A 17,820-nucleotide genomic window follows, 5' to 3' on the forward strand; every position below is an offset into this window, starting at 1 on the left:
AAGTGCTCCTTCCACCAGAGTGCTGTGTTCTTGAACGCTGCAGCTAAGGTTTGTTTTCTCTTATGGAATTAGCAGGTAAATAAACCTAAAACAGTAAACTGTCTCTGGAAATGCATGAAATTCCCCAGGAAGCAATATTGTAAAGAGTACAAAATTTTTTTTACTCAAGTAAATGCTGCTACTATGGTGAAATCATACTTAAGTAAAAGTAAGATTACTTGTGTAAAAATCTACTCAAAAGTAAAAAGTACATATTAAAATTGAATAAAATGTTACTTACTTTTTTGGTCCTCTATGACTGTTGGGTCGTGGGTCCGTACTGAACGGACTGCATGAGACTACTGCAGTTGTCGTAATGCTTTTATTTTGAAGGACTCTTTGCTGCTGTAAAGCAACTTACCGACAGCTAGGGTTATTACCATGGATAAATTCATGATAACCATAACCTATTTTATCGACGTGCTAACGTTTATTATGCTAGATAATGAAGTTGTCTCCTCTTTGCACTCTGATATTCAATTCACCATCAAATCCCCACAGAAGTCATGTCAAGGCACTTACAGTTAAGGTTTAAGACCTTACAAAATATAACTGTTGACAGAATTCTATAGAAAACCCAACAACCCCACTGAGCAGCACCAGGAGACAGTGGAGAGGAAAAACTCCCTTGATGATAATAACAATGATAAAGATGATGGTGTTGCAGAGGCAAGCCTGCCAGGAGAAGACATAGCGGATGACAACAAGAGCTGCCACTGTGAGTTCGTCCCCCAGGATCTGACCCCAGGGTTAAAGGTCACCATCAGAGCTATATGGTACGAACTAGTTCATTCACTAATTTTATCAGTTTTTCATCAGTCATCGCTATACTCTCCTTTATTTGCTGCTTGTTATACACTGAATCATTCTGAGTTTTATTCACATTATTTTTTGTTTACTTTTTTATTTATTTGTGCTCACCCAGGGTCAAAGGTCACCATCAGCTGTTGGGTAAGACCAGTTAGTCTGACCTCCAGGTAGCTTCATAGTTTTCTGTTGTTTCTGCTCCTGTCACAATTGCTCAGACATTCCTTTGTTATTGTCATTATTATTATTGTCCCTGTTGGTGTTCAGTCCACAGATCCTCTTCCATCCGTTATTTTAAGTTAAACTTTCAGAGCTAGCTCTGTAGCTGATTCATAGTGTCTATCTGACCAGACTCTGGTGAGCTGAACAGCAATAACTCCAAACACCAGCAACACTCAGCACACATCCCAAAGTGAAGTTTTAGATTGTCATGGATTCCTAGTTTGGATATGTTCCAGAATAAGTGACTAACCAGCAGACTATATGCAGAAACTCACATCAGGACTGTATTGGCTGGCGGTGATGTTAGCACTACACTATCCAGCCACTGTGACATGATGATGAATTTGATCAGGATTAAGCTAGTCTGTTCCAGTCTCTAATCCAAGCCGCTGGTCTCCATCCATCTTCAGTTTTTTATGAGAACACATGACAGTAACTGTTCACATGAATTTGTGGGGTCACCTACATTCAGAACTCAGGAGGCCAAAGAGCAGTGGTACATGGTTTTATCTAGTGAAGTTGTTAGGTTCACTCATAGTCAAAGACTAAAATGTCTGTGAAAAGGTGTTTATGTTGGTTTGTCTTTGCACAACTGATGGTTTCCAGATTTGTCCCAAGCTTAAATAAGGTAAACCCTTCTCCAAAACCCTTAGCTCCGGCTCCTACTGACGGACACTATATGTTCCCAGACCAGGTATAAAGGATAGATGGTCCCTCAAGGATGTGCAGGGTCTGCTCTCGAGTATCTAGAATATCTCCTCAGGGAGAATGCTAGTCATTTGTTCTACCACATTAGTCTACAGAGACCAGTTCAGACCTATTGTAGGTCTGTCAGATCAATCCCATCTACAGGAAGAAGTCCAGGTCCACTGTAAGATGGCTGTGTACAGTGGTGTGAAAAAACATTTGTCCTATTCCTGATTTAAATTTTTTTTAATATTTATCACACTTAAATGATTTAGATGATCAAACAATGTTTAACATTACACAAAGATAAACAGAGTAAACACAAAACACAGTTTTTAAATGAAGATTTCATTTATTAAAGTAGAGGTCCCCCAGCAGACTAACCTATAGCAGCATTACTGAGAGATGGTCCAGAGTCAACTGATCCATCTCTAATTATAAGATTTATAAAAAAGGAAAGTTTTAAGTCTAGTCTTAAATATAGAGAGGGTGTCTGTCTCCAGAACCTGAACTGGGAGCTGGTTCCACAGGAGAGGAGTTTGATAGCTAAAGGCACTGAATTTCAGCATCACTTTAAGACAGGATGCTCCTAATTGTATCAGTATTCCTCAGGTGGAATAGATAGAGTAGACTAGATATTTCTTACAGTCTGCAAAAACCAGTGTAGCTCCAGGGATAGGTTTGGTGGAGGTCTGTGAGATTATTCCAGTCTACAAAGGCCAGTCTGGACCTGACCTTCTGTTTTCTCTCTTAGCATCATGCGTTTCATGGTGTCAAAGAGAAAGTTTAAGGAGAGTCTTCGTCCCTATGATGTCATGGATGTGATAGAACAGTACTCGGCTGGACACCTGGACATGCTGGCCCGCATTAAGAACCTCCAATCAAGGTAAGATCACTGACCCAGAAACTCACTTAACAAATGTCTGTAATGTCTATGTAATGCTGTCTGCTGATTGACAGGGTGGATCAGATTGTTGGCAGAGGAACACCTATTGCAGAGAAGGACCGCCCCAAAGCAGCCAATGAGGAGCTTCCTGAGGACCCCAGCATGATGGGGCGGTTGGGGAAAGTGGAGAAGCAGGTAATCAATAGCAACCAGTCTGTCAATTTAACATCGAAATTTCCACAGTTTTCATTATGATTGTTTGTTTTTTTTCTGGTCTCTTCAGGTCCTGTCCATGGAGAGAAAGCTAGATTTCCTGGTAAACATCTACATCCAGCGGATGGGGATCCCTCAGGCTGAGACTGATGCGTACTTCGGATCCAAGGAGCCAGATCCGGCCCCGCCATACCACAGTCCAGTGGATCACCTGGAGAAGAGCCAGTCCATCTCTAAGATCCTACAGTCAGTGTCTACTGTTTTTTTAGAAACAACTGGACCATTGTCAGTCCAGGACTAATATCATGAAGCGTCTGATTTCGGGCGGGTGAATTCTCAACTTCCTTTATGGTCTACGCACACACAAATAAATTTGGAAACAGTGAGAGGCATGGCTTTACCAAAAGAAATGAAATTCAATTTAAAAATATGTACAAATACGGATTCAAACAATGTCAGCAACAAACTGGGAAAATTCTGACAAAAAGTTAGCTTTTGGTGGGCGGTAGATGACAGTACAACATACAGGAACAGAGCAGTGGATAAGAAATGACAGAGCTTCAAAGCTGTGAACCTGTTTAAGTGATAGCATTGAGCATTTGAATTGATTTTTAAAAACCACAGCAACACCACCACCCCGACCACTTAATCTAGGGGAGGTAAAATAAATGAAATTAGGGGGACAGAGCTCCTGAAACTGGATAGATTCACCTATCTTCAGCCAGGTTTCATTTAAGAAAAAGAAGTCTAAATTCTGAGAGAGGATAAAGTCGTTTAAGAGAGATGTTTTGTTAGAGAGCTTCACCTCCACCTCCTGCTGTCTCGACACGGGGGGACACGATGTGTAGAGAAACTTTTACTGTGCAGCAAACTAAAAAGTCAGTTTTCCTAATACATCTAAAGATAGTCCACTTTCCATTAAAGGGAAACACCATGGTCACCAATACACAGTATCAAACCACAGCCAGCAAGAATCCAGGACCAGGAGCACAGCTACAGAAATATACCTGTTATTGATAAAATGTTTTTGCTTTAAACATCTTGTTAACAGGTTGTTGTCATGTTGTTGTTCAGAGTTTTGCCCAGTGACCACGTGGAAAAGACCCGTTCTGTAACGAAGATGGTACGGTCCAGCAGCTCTACCGGACACAGGAACTATAATGCCCCTACCTGCCCACCCTCCACGTCTTGGCAGCCAATTAGCTCCCAGCTCCACCAGCAGGCCCCACCTCAGCGTAGCCATGGTAATACACCAAGTCCAGTGGGAGACAGCTCACTGGTTCGACTCCCCCCTCCTCCAGCCGGAGAGAGACACGGTGGGAACAGATCAAACCGTCACAGTGCAGGAGACCGAGGGGGGACAGACAGACCGGAGAGGAGAGGAGAGGGGGCCAACAGCACTGGAGGAGGGGAGGAGGTGAAGCCGGACAGCGACACCTCCATCTCCATCCCGTCGGTGGACCACGAGGAGCTGGAGCGATCTTTCAGTGGCTTCTCCATTTCACAGTCCAGAGAGAACCTGGATTTCCTCAACAATGGTTTCTACCCCTCCACCACTAACCTGGGAGACCACCAAGGGGGTGGCACGGCCCGATGTACTACTGTCCGGCCCTACATCGCTGAGGGGGAGTCCGACTCTGACTCAGAGCTCTGCGCCCCCTCACCGCACTCAGACCAAGCCTGGCCTGGAACCAAGTAGAGCCAAAGGTAAACTGGTTCAGGTCCAAATTACCAGACTTAAAACACACAGTTGGAGGTTCAGGGTGAAGCATCATGGGAACTTTAGGCATCTGTGTTTTTTATTCACAGGAATGTTGTCACATTTGTCCTTACACTTGATTGGTTCACTACTGGGACAGGCTCACGTGTGATGGTTGCTTCTTCTTAAACACATCCTGAGCTTTCAGCTGAAACCCTGGGCTTCTCTGCAGCTGTAGTCTCAGTGGGAATAGATTATTTTGCTCTCTAAAGGCTGAGGCTTTTAACTAAAAGGTTGTTTTAATTTTTGTCTTGCATTCTGATTCTTATAGGCAAGCTATAAAAATGTGAATCTTTTGATTGGATTTTATTTCCTGATTATTAAAATAAAAGCAGCAGTTTTGTTTTAATGGAGAATGTCATGGTTATGTTGCAACCCTGCTTCTCTGAATGAAGTCACTCTCTCCATCCTTTAAGCTGCTTAGAGACAGGTTTCTGATCAGTTATTGGACTGCTTTATGTATTATATCGTCTCTCCGAGAGGTCACTTCACCATACATATGGAATGTGTAACAGCGTGGAGAGATAGTCTCAATCCATAGAGAATGCTGGTGTTTATAATGCTAACAGGCTAATGCTAATAACTTACACCAAAAACAACAATTAATTAATCCCCAACAGACATGCTGCCTAGTTATGGCTGCTAAATTGTGAACGGCACAGATGAACCAGAACATTGTGTGTCTTTATGAAACAATCTTCTAGCTATTAATAAATCATGTATTAATCCCAACAGTTCCGTTTTATATAACATTAACAACAGTACTAAGAATATTTGTTTTGTAGACATGAACATTTATCTGCATCCAGATAAAACCACTGATAATCTGATAAATAACGTAAAACTATAAACAGCATTAATTCAAGTGGAACTCGCATGTGCTGTACGAGAAAATGTAAAGTTTTAACGCAGGACTGTCACGTTCGGTTTCACCTGTTCACCCTGTTTCCTCACAGCGTCCCCTACAGCATCAGTGAGCAACAACTTGAACTAGAGCAGGTGGTTCGATCCTCGGCCCTCTGGACCACATGTCGATGTGTCCTTCAGTTGTAAGAACAAATGCATGACTGACTAAATGCTCAAAGGACCAATCGGCTCTCCGATTGCCTGAAAGTCACTTGTTACACTCATCTGCTGAAGCTTATTGAATGTAAAAACAGTTTTCATGGAGACAGCCCTCATCCTGTCGGATTAATTTCTGAAAGAAACTGAATCATATTAAACTGAGCTTTGAGTTTTACGAAGGATTTCGTCGTATCCGTCCTTCAGTGCGATCAGGACAAAATGGCAGCTCAGACTGTAAAACAAACTGTATGTGTGAATGTTTAATCGTAATTAAACATAAATTTATAAAGCTCATGTGACCTGAACCATCTTCACTCTTTTGTTTTTAAGCTTTACCAGAACCAGTTCTCAGGGATTTATGGCTACAAGGACATCAAACTGGTTTTAAAAGCCTTTCTGGTCTTTGAAGACATCAGTGTTGTCAACTCTGGATTTACAAACTCTAGATTTCTTTTTTTTATAGACACTGAAACTTTATTTATAACCTGTGTACGGAACAAAACATCTGGAGAAGACAAAGAGACGATGCGGTCCAGGTCACTTCTTCTTCTTAAACCTGATAGACAGAACAACCCGTCAGCCATCTTGATTCTGTCTAAATATATGTGGGATACCCAGAGAGAGGAGAGATAGTTTAAACTCACCTGGATCCGCCAGGTCGCTTCCTGTCCAAACCTAGCCGCTTCCTGTCTGCAAAAGAGGGTCTGTAACGAGACACAGAGGTTAGACGGGCTGTGGTAGAGATGGAGAGGTGAGATGGGCATAGTCATAGAGACGGCTGCTTGCTGTCAGCTGGACGTGCTTGAGCTTTTCCCCCATTGTTGACTCGTTGACGTTAAGCTGAACGTCTGTCACAACCTGAGGACATGGTCCTTAATGTGACCCTAACGGTGGTGGGACAATGGTCCAAAGAGAGGTTGGAACTCCGAACCAGACAGAACTGAAAAGTTTAAATCTTTTTGACTGAAACTTCTTCAAGAATTTCAAACTGGTCCAGCTGACACCAAACGGTAACTATCAGATAACTGAGACCCTGATGGAGTGTCCACACACAGACAGACGTGGACAGGTATAGCAACTCACCCGGCTCTGTACTGTTTGAGAGCCTTGCTGCTGGTGTTGGTCAGCTCTTTATCAAACACCGACTTCCTGCCTCCTTTTCCAGTCCTCTGCTTGGCTGCTGAACACAGACACTTTAGGTTAGTGGATCATTCATAGTACCAGTACCAGTACCAATGTGTATTTTTGTGTACTTGAACTCGGTGTCTCGTCCTCGGGCATGGCTCTTGCTCTCTTTGGTCGTCTCTCTCTCTTTGCCGCCCGCTCAGCAAACATCTGAGCCTTCAAGATCTCGAACTGAGCACGCTCCTCAGACTGAGGCAGAGAGTAACACAGATGTGGAGACGAGATACATGTGAAGATGAAGAACAACAAGATTTTGTTTGTAACTAAAATTAAAACCAGTGCTGTCTTGATCAAGTCTTGTAGTGACTCAGTGAGATATCAGCTGTTTCCTCCTGAGTCCGACTCAGTGTTTTTCAGTTCCTGATTTAAACATAAGATTTGTCAGTTTTATCAGCTTATTGATCTTATATGAATGAAATGAGAACTGGGAGAATGTAAGTCTAACATGAAGGGATTCTCTAGAGTAATGATGTATCACTCTGTAGGATTTTCTGGACAGTTATTGATGGATCATTACCGTCAGCTCCTTCTTCTTCCTGCCGTCCTCCAGGAACTTTTCTCTCTTCTTCTTCCCTCTTAAAGCAAGATCGAACTCCTGTAGAGCCTTTGACACTGACAAAGAAGAGAACCAGAGCTCAAAGACTATACTGCGGCATACTGATTAATGTACCGTATTGTGTGTGTATAAATACTCACTGCGACTCTGTTTCCTCTCTTGTTGAGTCTGAAACCAAACTCTCTGTGACTGTACGTCAGAGCCATCTAGACGCTTCTGAGCCACACTCAGCTACAGACAGGCAGACAGAAAAAGTCATCTATAATCAAACTCCAGCTTTATTTTTCTCCGTTTGTGATTAACGTTCAACTTTACTCCACTCCTCTCTATGTTCAAAGAAAACTTGTTCAGTGTCTTCACTATTCTCTTAGACCAGAATAAAAATAATGTGATTACATTATTACTACAAAGTAACAGGTGTACAGTAGCTCAGTAGCCCAAGGCAACTGTACCTTGGCCTCAGATGCTGCAAGCTCTCTTTCTTCTCTCTCCAATTTAATCACAGCTTCAATGTCTTTCTCCAGTTTAGAGATCAGGTCTCTGAACTTCAGGATCACCTCTGAAAGAGAAACAATCACAGTTCATCTTTGGAAAAACTACAACAGATGTTGCCTCCCTGCTGCCCAGACCCGAAGCATTCCAGGTTCCTTTAACTACCCAAGGCCCCTGTGTCTTTTCCTGACCACTGCTGTGTCGAGTGAGTATACTTGCCAACATACCTGGTGGCAGGACTCGAGCCTTCACACTGTTCTTGGCCGACTTCACCACCTCCTTCAGGATCTTCCTCTCAGATTCTCCGACCAGAGACACAGAACGTCCAGAACGTCCTGCTCTCGCTGTGCGGCCGACACGGTGGACGTAGTGTTTAACTGTGGATGGCATCGTAAAGTTGATCACCTGGAGACAGGTAGTGGGGGAAGGGGGGTGGGGAAAGAGATTAATACAATTTTATTTATACAGAGTACCAAATCACTACAAATAGAAGCACTAGGAGACAGTGGAGAGGAAAACCCCTTTAACAGAAGAAACCTCCAGCAGAACCATGGTCAGGGTGGGCGGGCATCTATTTTGTTCATTTACGAAACAGAATATAACTGACCTGCTTGAGTGTTTTCAGATGTTTGAATATTAGATTTCACCCTAGTTCACAACTGGCTGTTCCATTGTTTTACCTAACGAGACTATTCAGGCCAGATGAGAAGTGAAACCAAACCTGGAGCATAAATTTGTGTCTCTAACCAACTGTCTTCAGACTGAAGAAGCTTCTAGAAAAGTGAAACATTTCAAACCGTGACTCAACTTCTAGAATTCTTTAAGGCAGGGGTGTTTCCCACCAACCCAGCACTTACAGCTCCTGATTGGCTGAACACACCTGATCCAGGTGATCAGCAGTGGAATCGGGCAGAGCGAGTTGGGAAATAAGCAGGACAGAGGCCCTCAAGAATCAGGATTGGACACCACTGCCCTAAGGTCTTAAACATTTTATGTAAAGTTAAAGATTTTTGTTAGTTGAATGGAGTTAAGAGAATTTGACATAGAAAAATCTAGGAAAAACAAGTGAAATCGCACCAAAAAAAAAAAAAAAAAAAAAAAAAAAAAAAGAAAAAAAAACAGGAGGGGTACTCTCCCAAAAACTCTACAGTTCTTCCTCAGTGACTCACTGTTTTGACTCCATCAATGTCGAGGCCTCTGGCTGCCACGTCTGTCGCCACCAATATATCAATCTGTTCATCTTTAAAACGCCTGCAGAACGGGGAGAATACAGAACACAGGGACAATGAGAGGAAAAATGACATACAGTTTTTTTTATTTTTTTTATTCCAGTCTGTGTTTCTGTGCGAGTACCTGAGGTTCTCCAGTCTCTGTTTCTGGCTAAGTTCTCCATGCAGTTCTCCGACCTTCAGGCCCATCAGTCCCAACAGGATGTGCAGTCTGTGTGCCTGCTTCCTCGTCTGAGTGAACAACATTACATGATCCTGGAACGTCCGAGTGAGCAGAGCTAACAGAACACAGTCCGTGTTCAGTGGTCAGTACCAGTAATGCAATACACTCAATGGTACCTAGTAGTTAATTAGTAGTACTGTAGTACTATTGGTACCTACCAGCCACCACAGCCTCTCTGTCTCCTTCTCTGTTTGGTCGGATTCTGACAAACTCCTGACGCAGGAACGGAGCCACATCAGTGTTGCTGTTAACGAAGACCCTGACTGGTTGTTTCAAAGACACCGCTGCGAGGTCCTTTACCTAGAGACACAGGTACATGACACACCTGGAGACACAGGTAGGTACACGTACACACACACACGCGGGTACATACCTCGTCCGTCATGGTGGCGGAGAACAACATGGTCTGTCTGTTGTAGGAACACATCCTAATGATCTCCTTCATCTGTTCCTCAAAGTACTCATCCAACATCCTGAGAAACAGAACCAGACAGGTGACATAGGTGACACCTTCCTTTTCCACCAATCCAGTTTAAGGGTGGGTACAGAGCCTTCAATTAAATTTGAACCAGTTCTTTGTGTTCTGAGGGCCAAAGAGCCGGACCTCTGCCAGGAATGCTGGTTCCACAGTGCCACCAACTCATTGCTGGTCTAGAACCAGAAACAACAACATTGAGCAGAAGAAGAACTACAATGTTGATAAAAAGTAAAAAAAAAAAAAAATCAGGGTATCATTCATTAGATTAGTTTAACTGCAGTGTGACTGAAAACCGTTACAGGCTAACGCTCACAAAACTTTAGTTGCTCTTATTGGTCACAATAGTCCAGCCTCTAGGACCTGATGCAATTGGTTCTTAGTGCTACACTAGCAAAGAGTTGGTGCCAGCCAAGTTGCTTTGGATAAGTGTCTGCTAAATGACTAAATGTAAATGTAAAACCAGTTTTCCTGACAGAGAACTAGTTCTTTGGCTGTTGAAACACAAAGAACTGGTTTAAAATTCAGTACTAGCTATGAACCAGCCCTGGAACTAGCTTGGTGGAAAAGGGGTATTAGATGGTTTGCAAGTCTAACCAAACCTGAACCAAAAACCAGTTCATGCAGGGGTCAGAGTTTACCTGTCGGCCTCATCCAGGATCAAGATCTCAATGTGAGTAAGCTCAAAGCTTGGCGTGTTGTGAAGGTGATCGATCAGACGACCAGGCGTAGCAATCAGGATGTCTGGCCCTGCCCTCAAAGCAGACTCCTGTGATTTTAGGTCCAACCCACCTGGAGACAAGACAGGACAGGTTTCTGAGGACTACACCTGAGTCTGAATCCAGAGACTGTGATTTTAATGCAGTGAGCTTTGTGCACTGTGTTTTAACAAACAGACAGTAAAGAGTAGCCAGTAACCAGTCGTACCAACAGCCAGGCAGGTGGTGATGGAGGTGAACTGAGCGAGCTGTCGAGCCACAGAATGAACCTGGATCCCTAACTCTCTGGTAGGAACCAAAACCAACACCCGAGTCACCTGAGAAGTCCTGGGTTTATAAACCAAACGCTCCAACACTGGCAGCATGAATGCTGCCGTCTTCCCTGAAGAGAGAAAGATTATTGCATCTACCAGTATAATAAACTGGTTCCAGTATGATGAACTGGTCCGACTATATCAATGTTACCTGTCCCTGTAGCAGCACAGGCACACAGGTCTCTGCCCAGCAAACCCACAGGAACACAAGCCTTCTGTATGGGGGTCGGCTGCTTGAAACCCAGAGTTGTGATGGCCTACGGGGACACAAGAAGTCACAAATAAGACCAGGACCAGGACCAAGAGGACCAACAGGACCACCAGCCTGCCTGATCTGAATCTGGGGGAGTTTTATATGAACATCATCTACACTTTTTTTGAGTCAACCTGGGGCCAGAACAGATGGGGTCCGCGTTCAGACTTTAGGGTCATATTGTTAGGCCTTGGTCATTCAGGTAAAGAGAGGAGCTGAAAAACCGTTAAGAACCAGGTGGTTTTAATAAATGGAACAATCATTGCTGGAGACAAGACCCCATTTTCTGTTTCTCTAACAGACGCTACAATGGTTTTTGGTCAACAGAACTCCAGTCGTATTTCTGCTGATTTTAAAAGACAGGTTTTACCTTCAGGATGGGTCTGGACAGGTTCATGTCATCAAACGTCAGCTGATCATCGTACTGAGACGCATCTTCATAAAAGGCTTCTGTGGCCTGGACATAAACACAGCTGTTACCGTGGTAACTAGGTATATTAACCTGTGATGCCATCATTTGCCCTTCCTCACCTCCTCTCCCACCTTCTTCTTCCTCCCTTGTCGTCCTTTCTCTCTCAGGGTGTCTAAATATAAATTACAAATAATTGTTGTTGTATATAATTATGTTATTTACACAATTCATAAAAATAAACCGTTAAAATTTAAACATGAGAAATGTGATTAGATTTCAGCATTTTCTTAACTGTCAAAGTTTCAGTTTATTGAGCAGATTCTTAAAAATGCTTATGCTTCCTGTTACACTTCAAAAGAAAAGTTTTTTCTAGACTCACCTGATTTGGTGAGAATCTGCTCATCACTCGAGTCAAATTCTTCACTTTCATCATCATCATCATCATCCTCGTCATCCTCGTCATCGTCATTACTTTTATCATCATCTGCTCCTGGTTTCACATCCTGCTCTTCGTTATCAATATCTTCATGGTTCTTCTCTGCAGAACCTTCAGCAGCTTCACTCTGAACTGACTTCTCCTGTAACAGAAACTGCATCTTACACAGGAAGTAGAACCTAAGCAGACAGGAAGTAGAACCTTAGCAGACAAGAAGCACAACGCACCTCAACTTTCCTCTTCTTCCTGATTTTCTCTATTTTCTGGTCTAGAGTTGTCACATTTCTCTGCAATCAAAGAACACATAAAGTTAGAAAAACACAGGTCTGCTGTGTTCCTAAAGCTACATAAAACTGCAGCTTTAGTTACTTTCAATTTAATATACGTTTTAATAAACACTACTGAGTGTTTCTCTGAAGCCAAAAGACAGATCTGAGCAAAACGAGAGAAACAGAAACTTTTTCCAAACACATGAGACTGAATAAAACTTAACCTGGTTTATAAAAGAATCAAAGCTGAAAATCACAGAAACTGTGGACAAAGAATAAATACATTTGTTTTGTTGAATTGAACCATTTCCAGTTCTGCTTTAGTTTGTTGTTAAAAAGGAGATAGTGAGTGTCTGGTTGGCAATAGAAACCAAAAATCTACATTATTATACATTATTATCAAAATAATTCACTGTAAAAACCCTGAACTAATGAACTCAAAGTAATTCAAAGTAAATCAAAGAGGAAATGTTTCTATAAAATGTCCTGTTGTCAATCCAACACCTGAACTAATCAGGTGAGAGCCAGGCATTTCCCATCATTCTCTGAGGTTTTGCAGTTGGTGGAGAGAAGCTGCAGCTCCTAGCTTCAAAATCTGCCGCTGCCTTTGTCTCGAGGTTAACGTACCTTGGACAGAAATCAGACTGGTGAAGGAATCTACGCTGAACTGGATCATCTCGAATGAGCCCTCTACCAACAATATCATTACAGCTACAGAACTTTAGGACTGAACAGAAACTAATTCTGTGCAGATGCTGAGAAAACATTTTAGCTTTATCAGAGAACTAACTAATTCACACACAGACTGGAAAATGTCCTGCTGCCTGTTGTGATTCTACTTTAACTACTGTTTCTCCACCTAACGTCAGCCACACCAACAAGACGCAACAGGTTTCAACAAAACGTTTTAACAGTTTAACAAGTTAAGACTTTTTCTTATATCCACATAGGAAAAAGAACAGAGTAGACTGTGAAATAGAAACCGAAAATTAAAAAAAAATTAAAGTGGAGTTGTTCATGATGAATATGAATAACTTCACGAGTACTTTCTGGTCTGTTTTTAAAGCTCTAGAGTTCAGATGTACAATCACTAAAAGCACCATTTTCAGTCCAGGTCCCATTAAACCTTGCAGTATTAGATAGACATGATGGATGACTGAGCAACTAAACAACAGCAGCAGCATTAAAGCAATAATAATATTTAATATCTTCTAGTTTGACATTTACTTACTTTGGCACCATCTTATTTTCTAGTTTACCTCATTAACATTCTGTTGACGCCGTCTTTCTACAGTATCTTTGGATGACAAGTAGCCTCTAGCTTTTCCCTGAAAGGCACTTCTATAGGTACTACGGTAGTACTTTAGAATACTTTATAGTAGTACCTTTACAACTACTTTCACAAAAACCAAAAAGTCAAACTAACGTGAAATAAAGATGCTACATTAATCATCAATCACAATATGATCAGTAATTTTTAGAACAATCAAATTTATATTTAAAACTTTTTTAGAGTATCAAAGATTTATTAAGGTTTAAAGTTCAGAGGTATTGAATTTTGGACTTTTCAAGGACAAATCCAGGACACACGTCTATCACAAACTTTGTTTGTCAGACTAACGAAACTGGTGGCAACTTTTTTCTTTATTCATCTGAATTTAAATGGATCAGGTTAGAAGACCAGCATTTGTTCTACGGGTTCTGCTGCAGGTTCTACCTTGTTCTTGAGCTGTTTGATGACGTCGGCCATCACCCAGTCATCGTCGTGATTCAATACGTCTCTCTCTCCAAACTCGAAGTCACAGTTGAAGTCTCTTGACCCCGAACTCTTTAACTTCTTCTTCCTGTTCAGGACGATCTGCTCCTCCTGTGACCCACAGACCCACAACAAAAAGAGTTAACACACACAGGTCCAAACGTAATGAAGTAAAGTCCTGTTTTCAATGTGTGGAACTAATCCCAGCTTAAAGACGAACTAGTGCAGCTCAGACGCTGAGGACAGAAAAAACAAAAAAGTTTTTAATGACGAGTGTCTGAAGATTCTCAGTGAGCCAGGTCATAGTTGTTCCAAAAATTACTTGTCAGTACCAGCTGGACGTTTCTTCTTCTATCAGAAGCTTCATCAGTTCTGACTGACTAGAAACTTATAAAACCTGTGGACCCACCAAGTCATTAGCACCTGGTGGTCAACTGAGGGGTGTTGCACAAAAGCAGAATTACGGCTGATATCATTACAGAAAGGGGGAAAGCCTGGGTTAGCTGATCAGCTGAATGAGTAAGTAATTACTAGTAATTGATGCGGGCACGGGTTCAATTCACTGCACCAATGACCTTGAAGCCTGGAACACAAACTAAACTGTGCTTGATGACAATTCTGTCATCTGTAATTCATGTTACCTGCAATAAATCCTCCTTGATGTGGAGCGGTGGGTTACACACTTTGTGGGAAAGAGAGAGCGTGGCTCTGCACTCTCTGCTGTTTAATACGTGAAATATCAAGATCAGTACCTGTGGATCAGGTGTTGCTGAAGGATCAGACCTGTCCCGGAAAACTCTGATGCCTGAATGCTCGTCTGAGTATCAACGTTTCCACTGTCAGGAGAATCTTGTGAATAGAACCTGTCCAGTTCATCTTCTAGACTGCATGTTGCCCACTTTATGGACTTAACTGAAACTGCCTGTTTCTAATAAACTCAACAAAACATATATTCTTCAGATCACAACCATGTGAACAGCAATCTTCATAAAACTAGTGATCTAAAAATGAATCTGACAGTAATTACGAATAGTTAAAAAATATATTGTATAACATAATTAAATCAGACACTATCTGTTGTATTTTACAGCAGAATATATGAAATGAGGCAGCATGTAGCAGAGAACATTATTGCCTAATACTTCAGACATCTAAACATGAAAATAGGATTAATTTAACCTGCTTTCATGTCACTGAGCTAAATGAAGCCGGGATCAGTGGATAACAACACAGGATAAATCTAGACTGGAATTAATTAATTAATTAATTGATCCAGCTTTTGTGCAACAAGTCAATGATAAATTCAACTAGGATATCTAGAAAATCCCTGATCTTGGTTTTGTCCAACACCCCTGTTGTTTCACCTGGTTTTCAGGTGTGTTCTAGTCAGAGTGTTTACCTGCACGTCACTAACCAGGTAACAGTCGGACTTCTCCTCTAAGCTGATTTCTTAACTTCTTAACGTGTACACTGGAAACGCGGTTTCTGTCATTAGGGTAGTGGATTAGAGAAACCCGATTTACCAATATGTCGGTTAGACCTTTGGCTTTTTACCGAGAGGACTCAGGTAAAGTGCTGTTCAGACTTTTTCGTTCACAAAATACCACAAATCTCCTAAAAGAAACACCTTCAAACACAGGACGCTCAGCTGAAATGTAAATCCTGCAGGTCGTGGTGGCTGGAATGGAAACGGATATGTCTGATGTGGGACTCGAAAACGGATTCGGATTCTATTTTTAACTTTGTCGATCCTAACTTAATCAGTTCGGAACCTTCTGCATCAAACGCCGACAAATCTGCAATCTTCCAGACGAGGTCTGGTTCACTTTCACTCGGTTAAACCGGGGAGAACTCCGGCTGTGTGACTGGATTGACTCACCTCCTGCTCGGATTCGGTGTCGGGTTCCTCCGGACTCTGGTCCTCGTCCTGGATCGTCCCGATCAGACCCAGCTGCTCCAACATGACGACTGTGGTGCTGTACCCGAAACACGGGACTGTGAACAGGGAGTCTAAAAGGATTAAAGAATGGTTCTGGTCGGTTCTCTGGAGCTTTCTCTTTACTCACAGACACACGTGTGTTGACTGAAACAGGAAGTAAAGGCAGTTCGGTTCCGGTTCTTCTTCTTTGTTTGATTATTGTTAGTTATACCGCCCCCTTCCGGACCATTTCCAGCAAAAATCAATCATATTTTTCTTCGTGTTACTCCTCATTAATAGAAGCACATAGAGAGAGCAGCTGTCTCTAAAGCCCAGGGTTACTGGTTCGATTCCTGGTTCATCCTGCTTATATGTCAAGGTGTCCTTCGACAAGACACCAAAACCCCACAGTAGCATCTACTGTGCCTCCATCATTAATAGAAGCACATAAAAACCACCGGTTTCTTTCCAGTACTGTAGCCAGGCTGACAAAGAGTCATAGCTCTGTTGAGCCCAGTACCCCCTCAACTCTAAGCAGCAATGACTTCATGAATTTCTTTATAAATAAAATCATAAATTCTAGAAAAAAAATTGATCAGATTCTCCCTGCAAACGGCATGGATGGTCTGGTATGTACAACAGCTCTAGAGGTAGGTGGCTGGCTGGAAATTGCCTGCATCTGTTACCAGCATCACCCCTGTCTGGGAATATTTTGGCAATAGTAAGACTCTGTGTGGGACAGCAGTAATGTGTTAAGCACCTAATTTAACTGTAAGGTTAGAGTAATAACAAGCCCAAAATAGTCTAGACCAGGGATGCTAAACTCACATTCGCAGTGGGCCAAAATGAAAAACTGGGACAAACTCAAACTATATTGAAAAATTTACTGCAATTATACATGTTTCCCATCTCTCCAGATATGTAATGTTGAACCTTTTCATATGGAATCAAACTTTAGTTTTGCATAAACATTGAATCTGGACCAAGAAAAGTTTAATATTATAAAAAAAAAGAGAAATGAAATTTGAAATAAAACACATCAGTGGTATTCGCTTCTTATTTAAATTATTAAAATAAATTATTATGCCTCTATCTGTAGTATTTCGAGTTCCTTTTTAATCAAAATCTTTTTTCACTGTCCAACAACAAACAACCAAAAATAATAATAATTTACTTCAATCTTTCAACTATTACCAGTCCATGCCTTGAAGTAGAAAAAGTGCATAAAGACAGCATCATTCAAGCTCAGTTTGCTCCACTCTGATTTACTCTGATGCACATTGGTTCAACACAGAAACCTGGTATCTCTTCTCAGATGTCTGGGGTTTGGCTCTGAGCTGATTGAATGAAGGTGTTCATCAGTGAGACGACTCCTGAGTGGTGTTTAGTTCATCTTCATCAACATAGATATGTGCTGCCGAACATAGAGAGCATTTGAGCAGCTTGGGCACTGAGTTGGGGCAGTGTGTCAGGGAGGAAACATGGAAACTGGTTGTTTGGTGCGCTTTCCGCGTCAACTGCAAACGGAGCAGTTCAAATCTGTATTTCTGGGCTTCAAAGTCGGCAAAACGCCAGTAAACTCAGAACAGAGTACGCTGAGTGTTTTGTTTGTAAGTTTGTCCGAGGTGACTGGTTGCATTGATGCTTATGATTGTCAACAGAAAAGGAGGGGGCGCTTACTGCTCTCGACTGACGAGCCAACGCAACAAAACATTCTGGGATTTGTAGTATTAGTGGTGTGTGCGCTGTATAGTGGTGGGCCAGCTCTAATACACATTTGATATGATCTCGCGGGCCAAATATAATTACTCCTCAGTTTGACACTTCTGGTCTAGACACAGGCAGCTAAGTTCTAATGTGTTTTATTGTGCACACACACAAAAGGGCAGGCGTGGAATAGAGGTT

The 17,820-nt window shown here is 42.0% G+C and overlaps 2 protein-coding genes across 8 annotated transcripts in view; one reads left to right on the forward strand and one right to left on the reverse strand.

Moving 5' to 3' along the window:
- The window catches only part of LOC113155175 (potassium voltage-gated channel subfamily KQT member 2-like), a 31,848-nt gene extending 25,905 nt beyond the window's left edge, over positions 1 to 5,943 (forward strand). For 2 of the 5 annotated variants that reach the window (XM_026349741.1, XM_026349742.1), the window contains 5 exons: positions 707 to 815; positions 2,510 to 2,641; positions 2,716 to 2,836; positions 2,925 to 3,100; positions 3,929 to 5,943. In XM_026349741.1, coding sequence (XP_026205526.1) covers positions 707 to 815; positions 2,510 to 2,641; positions 2,716 to 2,836; positions 2,925 to 3,100; positions 3,929 to 4,553 — 1,163 coding nt within the window. In that variant the 3' untranslated portion in view covers positions 4,554 to 5,943. Of the gene's footprint in view, positions 1 to 706; positions 816 to 964; positions 1,017 to 2,509; positions 2,674 to 2,715; positions 2,837 to 2,924; positions 3,101 to 3,928 lie in introns of those variants that run through there. The other 3 variants (XR_003298109.1, XM_026349743.2, XM_033325998.1) reach the window with 3 other exon arrangements.
- Positions 5,944 to 6,113: 170 nt separating this feature from the next.
- Positions 6,114 to 16,106, reverse strand: ddx27 (DEAD (Asp-Glu-Ala-Asp) box polypeptide 27). Of its 3 annotated transcripts, none has more exons than XM_026349750.2 (21): positions 15,877 to 16,106; positions 13,959 to 14,108; positions 12,200 to 12,259; positions 11,916 to 12,114; positions 11,668 to 11,708; positions 11,495 to 11,581; positions 11,023 to 11,128; positions 10,766 to 10,939; positions 10,480 to 10,630; positions 9,737 to 9,836; positions 9,522 to 9,663; positions 9,265 to 9,418; positions 9,081 to 9,162; positions 8,139 to 8,316; positions 7,872 to 7,978; positions 7,560 to 7,650; positions 7,381 to 7,475; positions 6,932 to 7,052; positions 6,762 to 6,858; positions 6,323 to 6,382; positions 6,114 to 6,234 (listed from the first exon to the last, which is right to left on the reverse strand). In XM_026349750.2, exons 1-21 carry the CDS (start codon positions 15,958 to 15,960, stop codon positions 6,216 to 6,218), a joined length of 2,298 nt encoding a protein of 765 aa, XP_026205535.1. In that variant the 5' UTR covers positions 15,961 to 16,106; the 3' UTR covers positions 6,114 to 6,215. The 3 variants fall into 3 exon arrangements, with proteins under 3 accessions (XP_026205535.1, XP_026205534.1, XP_026205533.1); XM_026349749.2 differs by having other exon boundaries at positions 6,762 to 6,855; positions 11,656 to 11,708; XM_026349748.2 differs by having other exon boundaries at positions 11,656 to 11,708.
- Between the last annotated feature and the right edge of the window lie 1,714 nt (positions 16,107 to 17,820).

Source organism: Anabas testudineus, chromosome 5, assembly GCF_900324465.2.
Source record: "Anabas testudineus chromosome 5, fAnaTes1.2, whole genome shotgun sequence".
NCBI classification, from domain to species: Eukaryota; Metazoa; Chordata; class Actinopteri; order Anabantiformes; family Anabantidae; genus Anabas; species Anabas testudineus.